General features: G+C 48.7%; 1 protein-coding gene across 5 annotated transcripts in view; it reads right to left on the reverse strand.

Moving 5' to 3' along the window:
• Nucleotides 1–11,905, reverse strand: part of SYMPK (symplekin scaffold protein) — a 33,296-nt gene extending 21,391 nt beyond the window's left edge. Inside the window, exons 1-10 of one of the 5 annotated variants that reach the window (XM_055552145.1) lie at nt 11,725–11,905; nt 7,977–8,133; nt 7,720–7,844; nt 7,530–7,595; nt 6,210–6,263; nt 6,042–6,115; nt 4,056–4,182; nt 3,185–3,434; nt 1,690–1,860; nt 247–486 (exon numbers count right to left, since the gene is read on the reverse strand). In XM_055552145.1, the coding sequence (XP_055408120.1) occupies nt 247–486; nt 1,690–1,860; nt 3,185–3,434; nt 4,056–4,182; nt 6,042–6,115; nt 6,210–6,263; nt 7,530–7,595; nt 7,720–7,824 (1,087 nt within the window). In that variant the 5' untranslated portion in view covers nt 7,825–7,844; nt 7,977–8,133; nt 11,725–11,905. Of the gene's footprint in view, nt 1–246; nt 487–1,689; nt 1,861–3,184; nt 3,435–4,055; nt 4,183–6,041; nt 6,116–6,209; nt 6,264–7,529; nt 7,596–7,719; nt 7,896–7,976; nt 8,234–11,724 lie in introns of all 5 variants that reach the window. The other 4 variants (XM_055552146.1, XM_055552147.1, XM_055552148.1 and 1 more) reach the window with 4 other exon arrangements.
• Between the last annotated feature and the right edge of the window lie 479 nt (nt 11,906–12,384).

Below are 12,384 nucleotides of genomic sequence, written 5' to 3' on the forward strand. Positions count from 1 at the left end.
GAGAGGGATGAAAGGGAGACTATTTTCATTTTACTCCTTTCTGTATAACTTAAGTAATTACTTTTGCGTATATTATATTCTTTAATAATTTTACTTTGACATCACTTATTATATGTCATCATATTTATACAATATAATCTATCATGTAAATTAAGCTTACAGTTTCCTGTAAATAATTCGACATTTTGGACATGGTCAGTCCCTGCCACCACCTCCTGCCAGGCCTGACCCGGCTCCTCAGCTCACCCAGCTTCATCTTCTTGAGCGTGGAATCCGAGTCGTCTCGGGGCCGCTTGCGGGCATCCTTGCCGCTGGGCATGTTGCGGGCGATCTCCACCTGAGGCGTGCCCAGGTCCACCAGGAGGGTGGTGATCTGAGCCTGGAACTCCAAGGACGCTGGGTGCTTCAGCACATTCAACAGGTGCAACTTGAGATTCTTACGCACGCTGCTCACCTGAGATTTGGCCAGCGTTGGGGGCAGATTGGCTGCGAGAAAAGTAGCAAAAGCTTTATGCTGTGGACAGAGCTCATGGGGCCCTGCCCACCTGACTTCCTAAGCCCCACTTTGGGCAGTGGTGGCGGACATCTCCTAGCAGAGCTCCTTCACTCTCAGATCTACTGTATGGCCTTCCCCCTGTACAAGCTGATATTCCCTTGAGAGGTCTCCCTCAGTATTAGTCAACCTTAAAACAGAAAACCCAGCCTCCCTTTTATTAAACATTAAGTCTCATCTCCCTCTACCTTTGGTCTGGAAATTCCAACGCACCTGTCCTAGGGAAAGCAGTAATCACCTGCAGAATGTTTCAACTGAGCTGCCACAACAGTTCATTGTTGGTCCCTGACACCAGAATGACCTTCAAACGTCGTAACAATCACCTTGAGAGGTGAGTCTCCCCTGTTCCACAGCAAAAGAGGATGCCTGCAATTGTGTCTGCCCAGCATCCTTTCCCACTTCCTCAGCCAACAACACTCCCGTTTTCCTTTGAGGGAACCACCCTGGCTCCATTCTCAGTCCAAGGGGGCAAGAGCCTCAGAGCCAGTAAGAACACTGCAATCCCTTGGCCATTGTGACTGGTTGGGGGAGAGGCTCACAATGTCTTCTTGGCCAATCAGAAACAATGAGCCCTTGGACCTCTGTTGGAATGGCTGGGAAGGAGACATTCGCTTTCCCATGGGGTTGCCAAGTAGATGGAATGGAAGTCTGGAACAACTGGGGGCCATCTTTGCTACCCTAGGGAAGAGACACGTAAGAGCCAGGAGAGGGAGAGGGACTCCTGATCTTCACACACTCACGCCTCAGCTTCATACCTTTCAGTTTCACACATGCACAGAAGTAGAGAGACCAGGGTAATGAATCACCATGTAGCCATCAACATTTCGCTGATCTTGGCACATCTATCCTCCCTGCTTTTTTAGGGGAGACGGGAAGAGCTGGAGTATTTTAAAGTACTTAGACACCAGGTCACTTCACCCACACATACCTCAATGTTAAAGCAGCTCTGAACCACGTGTCTGTCACGTGCAATCACTGAAAGATATGTGTCTCATCTAGAGAATCCTTCCTTATGTCCATAACCTACTAGACTGATGATGATGAAGGCTTTAGGGGCCTGCTGTTTAGCCCACATTTTCTCAGAAGAGAGGAGACTGGTCTGTGGACAGGGGAAGTAGGGGAGGGCACCAACCTACCGTGGAGGGTTTCGTAGGCCTGAATCACCTCTGACATGAACATGGGCCTCTGGCGGGCAATATTGGCCAGGGAGCCCAGGGCTGTGGTCAGGTTGATGGAGGAGATAGCGGGGTGCACCATGAACTTGAGCAGCTGCTCCAAGGCTGCCTTGCCTTCTTCCCACAGCACATCTAACGAGGGAGAGAAGAGGACCAGTTAATAGGGGGCTTTCTCCCTGGCTTCCAGAGAGAGCAGTCTTTGGGACCAAAAGGAGAAAGATCCTCGTACATGGATGGCTGTGACTGGCTGAAAAAACTCAGGAGATTTAGTGCGTGATGAGTCTGACTATAATACTATTAACAAAAATCTAGAGATGACGCTCAAAGCATGGGCTTGCAATCCTGACAAAGTAGAAATAATTTAAAATATCCAACTATAAGGAATCTGTCTGAACTACACTAATGTAAAACTTTGAATATGTACACATGTGACAACCCACAGGTAGAGGACTCAAAATTCTCTGAACCACCAGGGTCCTTGATCCGCTCACCAAAAGTGAACTCTGAAACTGTGGCAAATATCTTTCCTGACATTTCTTATGCAAAAACCTACTGGATGCGACATTATACAAAACAGTGAATAAAATACAGAATGTAATGTAGCCATTCTAATGGAATATTTTGTAACATCTGAATATGATATTGTTTGGAAAAGATGCAACTTAATTTTTGTTGAGTTCAAAACGTGGTCAAACAATACAGAAGAACAGCTAATATCTGTGGAATGCTTACAATGCCAGCCATATAAACTCAACAAAAGCTCATACTAACACCCTAAAGTAGATGCCATAGTAACGACTCCGGATTTACCAATGAAGAAACAGGCTCAGAGAGAATAGGTCGGGTGCTCAATGGCAGAGCAGAGATTCAAACACAAGTCATTACACTTCCATGCCTCTCAGCTGGAAGTATTAAGCATGGCCCTGTTTTCTATAAACAACAAACCCAACAAACACAGAAACTATGAATATACACATATAAATACCTATCTTTGCATAGAAAAGGTCCGAGAGGAAACTATACTCTTGGCAGTATTCATCTCTGAGAAGCAGGACTGGAGAAGGAAGGAATTTCCCTTTCTACTCTTCCATATTTATTGCTTGACACTAAAACGGGCATGTACTACTTTTATAATTTGCAATCAGAAAAACTGCAGAACTAGCTGGTATTTACTACTGAGTGCTCACATTCCCATGGAACAGCACTACCAACCTGGAAGGGTACTGCCACTTTCATTTTACAAAAGGAAGACAAGGTTCAGAAAGAAGTAATTTGCCCAAGCGCACGTAAGTAAGAGGTAATGCTGAGATCTGAATGTGGCAACAGGGCTCTTAAGCACTGTATCAAACTGATTCCAGAAATGAAAAACTACAAAGAAAGGGGGAAAGGGGGAAGGAGGAGGAGAAGGGAGCCGGTGCAGTGGCAGGCCAATGGCACCAGCTGACGGGGCACTCACTGTACTGGATGTAGGGGTGGTCACGAGGGATGCGGTCCAGGCTGATGTCGTGCTCCTGGCGTCGGGGCACCTCCGAGTCAGCCATGCGAGGTGAAAGGGTGACGATGAGGCCCTCCACGAACTTGATGGCATGGGTACGGATGCCGTCGTTGTCAGAGTCCAGCAGCAGGATGATGTCCCCAGCCATGGCCGACACCATATCCCAGCAGGCCTCCTGGAGCTCACTGATCACCCGTGACTTCACCATCCACTGTGTGTGGGCCGGGGAGGGGTGGACAGACAGGCAGATGGGGACAAGACGCCAATCACTGACTCCACCACAACTCAGAGATCCATCAAGGATGATACATACACTCACTGGGGACACGGTCACTGAGTTACAACTCCGTCCCTGGCTCTGGGCTAGGTGATGCGGGGGACAGGACCCAGTGGTGACCAAGCCAGGCCTGGCCCTGCCCTCATAAGGTTCAGAGGTAGTGACAAGGCTGAGGGTTGAAGGCTCAGATCTTAAAGAAGCCAAAAGAACAACAATGCCGACCTCACAAGGTGGTGGCAGAGAGCAAATGGATTTCTTCCTTTCGATAATGTGCATGTACATCACACCAGTGTGGACCCAGCTGGCCCATTTGGTCACAGGACCTGGTTCTTGGGGAACGTTTGCAGAACGCATAAATGGATGGATGGATGCAGGGAAAGAGGGGTTAATGGCAACTCCTGGGCTGTTAGAATTTAGAGCCCCTCGTTATCTGTTCCTAAAGGTCGACAGCACACCTTGGCCTTGAAAGATGTGATCTGACGCTGGTTTTGAACTCTAAGAGACGAATGAGACCTGTCAGGCTGGGACAGCCCCCGGTGGGCAGGGAGCGCCTACCTGCAGGGCTACCTTGTACAGCTGGGTCATGGTGAGGATGGCCTTCTTCACCACATTCACATTCTCGTCTCTCAAGAGCATGTTGAGGTTCGCGATTAGTTTCAGCAGCAGCTCAATGTCTCGCTTGCTGGGGATGGAAGAAGAAAGGCAAGGTCAAGGTGGCCTTTGCGCAGGTGATGGGAGCCTGCAGCCTCCAAGGAAAGGGAAATCAGGGCCGATGTGTCAAAAGACTGGAATGCAGGTGGGCACCTGTTGTGTTTGCCAGCATCTGGTACCTTTGGACATATGTGCGCTCGAAAACGGTCCAGGTTGGTCCTACGACGCCCACTCTCTCGTACTATTAGGGCCCCACAGTTCACCTAAGAGGCAGCAGTGCCAGACCACCGGTGTGAATCTGAACAACCACCTTTGTCTCATTTTGAATAGTTCCTACCTGGAGGCTTGTTGTGAAAACTGCAACAATACATGTAAAGCTCTTAGAAGGGTATAAGAAAGCATTCAACAAATATTAGTCATTAATATTTTAAAGCACTCTGCCTTACGTAATCATGAGTCTTGTTTACTAATTTTTTTACCTAAGATGGAGGGCTCTGAAAGTAGGGGATTCTTTACCATCTAAGTACTAGCAGAGTCTCATTTTTTGTTGAAGGAAAGAATGAAAAGGCCTTCAATAAATATTTGTTCAGTGAATGAATAAATTCAAGGCTACACCTAGAGCTCAGAATGTGAATTTTCACATCAGGTTACAATCTCAAGTTAAATATTAAGCTAATCAGTCGAAAAATATGAAACTCAACTATCAGCTACATGAAGGCAGAAACAATATCTGTTTTTATCCAGTTCTATTTCTATAGCCTGACACAAATGCCTGGCACACAGCAGTCATGTGATACATATCTGGAACAAAAAGTGTTTTGGCAAACTCAGAAAATGTACCACAAATTGTCCCAGTGATCTATGAAAATTCTGAATCACTGTTACTTATCTGAAATTAATATATTATAAATCAACTATACCTCAAAAAAATATTACTCTTCTTTTTTGCTTGTTTGGAAAAACAGTTAAAATTTTAAAATCAAAAGTGTTATATATGCTGCTGCTGCTGCTAAGTCGCTTCAGTTGTGTCCGACTCTGTGCGACCCCATAGACGGCAGCCCACCAGGCTCCCCCGTCCCTGGGATTCTCCAGGCAAGAATACTGGAGTGGGTTGCCATTTCCTTCTCCATATGCTTCTCTATATATGCTAACATGTTAAAAAAAGACAAAACTAACATTTATCAGTGTGGAGAGGGAATGGGGGAGGGGCAAAATGGGGTAGGGGGATTAAGAGGTACAAGCTACTACATACAAAATAGATAAACTTCAAGGATATATTGTACAGCTCAGAGAATATAGTCAATATTTTATAATAGTTGAGTGGAATATAATCTATAAAAAATTTGAATCACTATGTTGTATATCTGAAACTAATATATTATTATAAATCAAGTATACCTCAATTGGAAAAAAAACTCTCCCAGTAAAAGATGGGAAACTGAGAATCTGGGCAATGGTGTTATGGACATGGGTTACAATCCCAGCACTGCCACATACTGGCTGTGTGACCTTCAGAAACTCACTTCACCTCTCTGATTCACAGTTTTCTCTTCAGTTAAATGGGCCAAACAAATAATCCCATGTATGAGGATCGAATAAAAAAGTATTTGGTACAGCAAGGGAAGTGGTTGAAAAATGGTCAGATGTTGTTTACAGCTTGAAGGCAGAGTCGACAGTCCTTACTGATGATGTAGATGTGAAGTGTGGAAGAAGCAGAGGAATAGTGGACGATCCAAGATTTGGACCTTATTAAATATTTGCTGGGGAATCAGGAGGGGAGAATGGGTGTGGGCAGCAGAGGGCAAGACTCTCAGGGCAGGGCCAGGCCAGGAGCCCGAGAGGCCGACTCCAGTAGGGGTGGCCCCACGGGTACCCTGCAATGCCCCGTACCAAGCCTCCTCGATGAAGCCGATGACAAATTTGCGCACTTCAATGGACTTGTCTGCCTGGAAAGCGATGATCTCCTGCCAGGGTCAAGAAGAAGGTGGGTCAGAGTTGTACCAGGATCACCTCCCTTATCCCCACACCCATACCCCTTCTCTCCTGTTGGCCACTCACATCCAGGAAGTTGTCCAGTAGTGTGGGATCTTTGTTGATGATCAGTTCCTGCACCTGGAAGCAGATTGAGAAAGAGGAGGAGGACACACTTATGAAACCAGGGGCCGGTCAGTACAGACAGGCGTGCGCAGGAGAAACCAGCATGGGGGAGCAGCAGATACGTTCAGTTCAGATTCAGCTTAACTCCCAGCATGGCCTAGGGAAGCGGCTTCCCCTGAGTCTCAGTCTACTCTTCTGTAAAATGGGAACCAGAAACAACAGCTTGTAGGGCTACTGTGAGGCTTCAGTAAGAAGATGCTACAAGGCGCAGGTCCTGGTGGACCAGTGAGTATGTGAGAGGTACCATGGGACTCCTACCTTCCTGAGGCGCATCCAGCAATTCTCTCCACGCTCCTTCTGTTTCTACTCCCCATTCAACTGCCACAATTCAGCAGGCATTTTATCCCAGTGAGAGCCCACTTCCTGAGGCCCTTGTGTAATACCTGCCAGGCTCTTTGGAATAAGCCCTTCCCAAAGACACTCTCACAGAAGCTCAGTGCCCACGAGCCAAGGCACTATTGGTGAACAGCCCTGACAACCACCCCACAAGGGAGGCCCTGTCAGAACCCCACTCACTGCTGAGGTGGCGTTGGCTACCCAAGGCCATGTGCAGAGCAAGCAGAGCTGGGGTCCCCTGAACTCCATCTGCCTCCTGTTCTGAACCACACTCAGCACCCCCTAATTCCCCATCCTCTTTTGCTTCTGTACCAGCTATTCTGCCCTCTGCTCAAGACACTATCCCTGTCTCCCTTGGCCTGGTTCTCTCCTTCTCCTCCAGGTCTCAGCTCAGACATCCCTCTTCTAGGAAGCCCTCCTTAACTGCCCGCCATTAGGCTGGGTCAGAAGCCTCCTCTGGGTTCCACACACCCCCAGGCGCCTCCATCTCAGCCCTGCCCACTCTGGGTCCCCACTGTTGGGTCACCTGTACGTCTTCCCTACTGGACAGGACTCTGGCGGAGAAGAAACTTGAGGATCAAGAGCATAGCATTTGGAGTCTGAATCCAGCATTCAGGTCCTAATTCTGTCAGGTCCTAGCAGAGTGACCTTGGGCTAATTTAAGCTCTGAGACTCTACTTCTTTCTCTGTAAAACAGAGAAGAAATTACCCTGCCTCAGAGAGCTTTTGTGAGAATTAAACGATGGTGTGGCCGAGCAGCGCTGCGTGCCGTATCCCAAGTGCTTGGACGTGAATGCTAGCGTTAGTACCAGTGCCCTCTTTTCTGAGGCTCCCATCCCGGCTCCTCTCGTCCTGCTTAGCCCAGCGTCACCCTCTTCCCCTCACCTGTTTGAGCACTGTGATCTTTGAGTCGTTGGTGATCAGTGCTGCCTGGTTCAAGAGATCTACCACCTGGAAGGAGGGTGAAAGGCAGGTCAGGCCAGCTCCTACAGCACTCCTGAGATCTTCCAGCTAGGGGCGGATCACCCGAGAGGGCCTGGGCCTCCCCACTCCACACCTCTCTCTCCGTACTCACTCTCTCTGATGTGGTCATGCCATCGATGCCCGGCCCCTCCTCTTGAGTGAAGAACTGTGATGCCACGCTCCGGCGTGTGACGCTGTCCCCACTGCTGGCTGCCATGGCTGGCGGCCCGGTACCCGCTGGAGAGGATGGAGCAAGCTCGGCCGTTACTCCACTATCTGTGAAGGGCTCTGTATTTGTGGGGTTGTAATCTGGGGGAGACTGATGTCTTCTGGCTAAGAGGCTGTACCCCGTGGAGAACCAAGCCTCACCTCCAGTACTTTTCAGAGAGCAGGCTGACCACAAACACCTGCTGGAGGACTGAACAGATGCACGCAGAGCAGCCGCCTCTCTCTGGTCTCAGTGCCCCTCGTCTCTTGAGCTGGGTCCTCCACACAGTAGGTAAGTACTCAATACATCAGAGAAGACCTAATCAAATAAATTATACTTCTGCCATTTTCTGGAATATTATGACATTGTGTTTCAAAAGAAGTGGGGGATATTTCTGGACATCTCTCCCAAAGTCACACTGGCAAAAATCAAGAAATAAGAAGGATATCAATTACAGCACCATTCCTAATAGCAAAAAACTGCTGTCAACCTGAGTCTTCTAAAATAGGGAGACGGGCTGCAGAACTGTGATACATCCACAAAATAAAATAGTACGCAACTGTAAAAAGGAATGGGGCAAATCTCTCTGCTGATAAACAGTGGGCTCCAGCACATATTAAATTAAAAACAAGCAAAGTGAAGGCAATGTTTACTGTATGTTCCCTTTTCACAAAAGAAAGGAAAAATATACGTATTTGTTAAAAACATCAAAAACGAGTGGAAGGAAAAACCAAAAAGTAGGAAAGGGAGGAAATAGGAAAAAAAAGGATGGGTCTCAAAGAATTATCATCATGAAAAGATGACAGTGAGAGTCTGCTGCCTCACAGAGGAAGGTATACGATTCAACTGAGTTTTGTCAAGTTTGTGTGTGTGTACACAGAATGACCTGAGGCAAGAAACAGCTGGGGCTCAGCTGTCTCTTCTGTAAAGCAGGGATGGCAACAGTGGTGATCTCCCAGAACTATTCTGAGGATTAGATGAATTAACAGACATAGTAAACGTAAGTATAGCTATTTTCACGTGCAGGGAAAGAGATCTGAAGGCTATTGCATAAACTGTTAATAATTTGAGGAGGTGAAAAAGATGCATCTTTTGAAAGAATCATAATATACCGTACACAGCAGTTTATACTCAACAGGTATCTGCTGAATGAATGACTGTCCAACAGCCTCCTTCCTAGCCTCCCTGCTGCCTGTCACCCCCACATCTTGCTTCGAGTCAAAGCCAAGTAAGTCCTCACCAAGGCCGGGCAGACCTTACATGATCTGGCTCTGCTGTCTCTGCTCTTTCTCTTGGCTCTTTCTGCTCCAGTCACTCTGCCCTCCTCGTCATCGCACCAACATACCCCTTCCTCTAAGCCTCTGTGCTTCTCTTCCTGCTACCTGGATTACTCCTCCCTTCAGATACTGCCACAGCTCCCTTCCTCCTCATCTCCTTCAGGTCTCAGCTCAGATATCCCAGCAGCGAGGTCTTCTCTGACCATCTGATTTCAAATTTCCATTTACTCTCCCTCACCATCTGTGTCGCCTTGTTTTTCTCCATGGCGTGGATATAAACACACTACATATTTATAAGCTCCACGAGGGAAGAGGTGTGTGTGTTCACTTTATCCCCAGCATGGAACAGCGCTTGGCAGCAAGTGAAGAAGGAGCAGAAGTGAAGTCACTCAGTTGTGTCCAACTCTTTGCGACCCCATGGACCAGGTTCCTCCATCCATGGGATTTTCCAGGCAAGAATACTGGAATGGGTTGCCATTTCCTTCTTCAGAGATCTTCCCGACCCAGGGATTGAACCCAGGTCTCCAGCATTGTAGGCAGACACTTTACCGTCTGAGCCACCAGGGAACTCATCTAGTAAGCATTCAATAAAAAGCTGCTGAGTGTGACTTCCCTGGTGGTCCACGGTTAAGACTCTGAACTTCCAATGCAGGGGACACAGGTTTGATCCCTGGTAGGAAAATAAGATCGTACATGCCACACAGTGTGACCAAAAGATTAAAAAAAAAATCTTTTGAGTAAATGTCAAAGGGCTTCAACAATCACTGGGCTTAGTATCCCTCAGTATCCCTTAGTATGCCCTTTGGCTCTGGGAATGCTTGAAAAATAACAGCTAAATATTTATTGAACATTTAATATGTCCTGGGCACAATTCTCACACAGTAACTTATTTAAACCTCACAACACCCTGTAGCCCATCAAGCGCCTCTGTCCAGGGGATTTCCCAGGCAAGAATCCTAGAGTGGGTTGCCATTTCCTCCTCCAGGGGATCTTCCCAACCCAGGGATTAAACCCGAGTTTCCTGCACTGCAGGCACACTCTTTGCCACCGAGCCCCAAGGGAAGCCCCAGTTCTCATGTTACAGATGTGGATGTTTGAAGTCCAAGGACGTAAAATCACTTGATCAAAGGCTCACAACGTGTAAGATGCAGACTCAGCAGCCTGGCTGCAGAACCTAGCCTTCTCAGTACCACGCTGGACTGCCTCTCTAAAAAGAACTGCTTCCCCTGCCCCCCCGGCTCTGTTCATGCAAATTAAAGGTCATGGCCACCCAACAATTCAGTATACTGCTGTTTCCCAGAACACAATGAACGCTTTCATGATGAACTTTTCTTCTCTTTTCATGAGAATACACTGAGTCACCCAAACTTTTTACTTGGTGTCCTTCCTCTTCCACTTTTTTTTTTAAATGTATATCCGTATGCCCTGTGGTGTTCCGTTGTGGCTCAGCTGGTAAAGAGTCCACCTGCAACGCGGGAGACCTGGGTTCGATCCCTGGGTTAGGAAGATCCCCTGGAGAAGGGAAAGGCTACCCACTCCAGTATTCTGGTCTGGAGAATTCCATGGACTGTCGCAAAGAGTCGGACACAACTAAGCGACTTTCACTTTCAAGTATTTCCTTTACTTTTGTCAAAAGGAAGTATACGATAAACACTGTTTTTCCATTTTGCTTTTCCCTTAATATATGCTGCAGTCCATTCTTTGTCTCTGGTTCCTTTTTTACCCCCTTCCCTCATTCCTTTTTACAATTCCATGATATTTTATTTTCTGAAGGCTATCCGTTTTTTTCCTGCCAGTCTCCCTACTAAAGAACATCTGGGGCTGTCTTGCAGTCTTTTGCTATCACAAATAATCATCGTTTCCCCTTCCGTCTCGCTGTGCTCCTTATAGAGTCCTGCCGCCCCACTCCCACCTGGAGTACGACGACTGCCCTTACATTCACAGAGTGGCCCCCTGAGAATCTTTCATTGATTCAACGAACCTTAACTGGAGTTTTCAGCGCGATTCCGCAGTGCTGGGAACACAGCGGAGACCGACACACATCCAGTCGCTACCCACCGTGTGGCTCATGGTCACAGACAGGACTAACAAGCCACACAAATAAAGGTTCAATAACAAGTGAGACCCCCCCAGTGGCATGAAGGAAAGGAACAGCGACCTATGAGATCGTCCAACAGGCGGATTTCGGGACGGAGGGCGGGAAAGGAGGGCTTCGCAGAGGAAGTGACGTTGGTGCCAAGATCCGAAAGATGAATGGGAGTCAGCCAGGCGGAATGAGTAAAAGGATGTTGCAGACAGAGGGGTCGGCATGTGCAAAAAGCCTGAGGCGGGAAAGCGTATGGCGAGTTTGAGGAAATCGAAAGGGCAGTGCAGCTGCGCGAAAAGAGGGACCAGCAAATTGGCAGAGCTGAGGCCGGGGAGCGCGGACGCGCCTTGGCGGCCACGTTGGAACTTTGCCCTGAGGGTACTGGGGAGCCACGGAAGGGTCCAAAAGCTGGGAAGAAACTGGGGTCCCGAGCGTCACTGCTCCCTTCTCCTCTCAGTGTCCTCACTGGCCCCGACAGCGCCCCTACCCTTTCAGAGTCCTTCCTCCCTTCGTCCCTGGCCCCCACGCTGCTCGCCCCCCGCTCACCGCGGCTCCGGCTTCCGTCCCCCTCGCGCCCCCTCAACAGCGCCTCTTCACAGACGCCGCCGCCATCTTCCGCTCGCCGCCGTGACACTACGCAATCACTGCACTCGGCGGGTCGCTGGGAAATGGAGTCCACTCTGTACCAGCGCCTCCGCCCCTGCCGCGCGAGCGGCCTTCCGCCCTCCCCCTCTGCGAAGCCCGGGCAGCCCTTCATTTCCGTCTTTCGGGCGCCATGCCTCTTGGGAAATGTAGTCCTGTGACCGGGGGAGTGGGGGTGGGGGGGAACGGAAGGGGGCTGGAGGCTTCTGGGAAATGGAGTTCACGCAGACTCTGGTTCCCTGGACGGCTGATGTTAGATTGAACAGAGTCGGATAGGCGAAGCTCCTAGGTCTTGCGGGTTATCTGCAGTCTCAGCGGCATATGAGCAGAGGCCCCGATCCCCTCCACCTTTTGTCCTGGCCATTTACACAATCTGGAGCACTTCCAGTTATCAGACGCTCAGTCTTCCAGTCCGTCCAAAGGGAAATGTGGTTTCGAGGGTCTCCTACCGGTCCTTATAGTAATAGTAACACAACGGGACCTCTGGAGACCACTCGGCTCTGAGCCCCCTTTCCACTCCAACAAGTCTTGCTGGCTGTTCGCCTGCTCCAATTGAGATGATGA

Source organism: Bubalus kerabau, chromosome 17 (assembly GCF_029407905.1).
Source record: "Bubalus kerabau isolate K-KA32 ecotype Philippines breed swamp buffalo chromosome 17, PCC_UOA_SB_1v2, whole genome shotgun sequence".
In the NCBI taxonomy this organism is placed as follows: domain Eukaryota; kingdom Metazoa; phylum Chordata; class Mammalia; order Artiodactyla; family Bovidae; genus Bubalus; species Bubalus kerabau.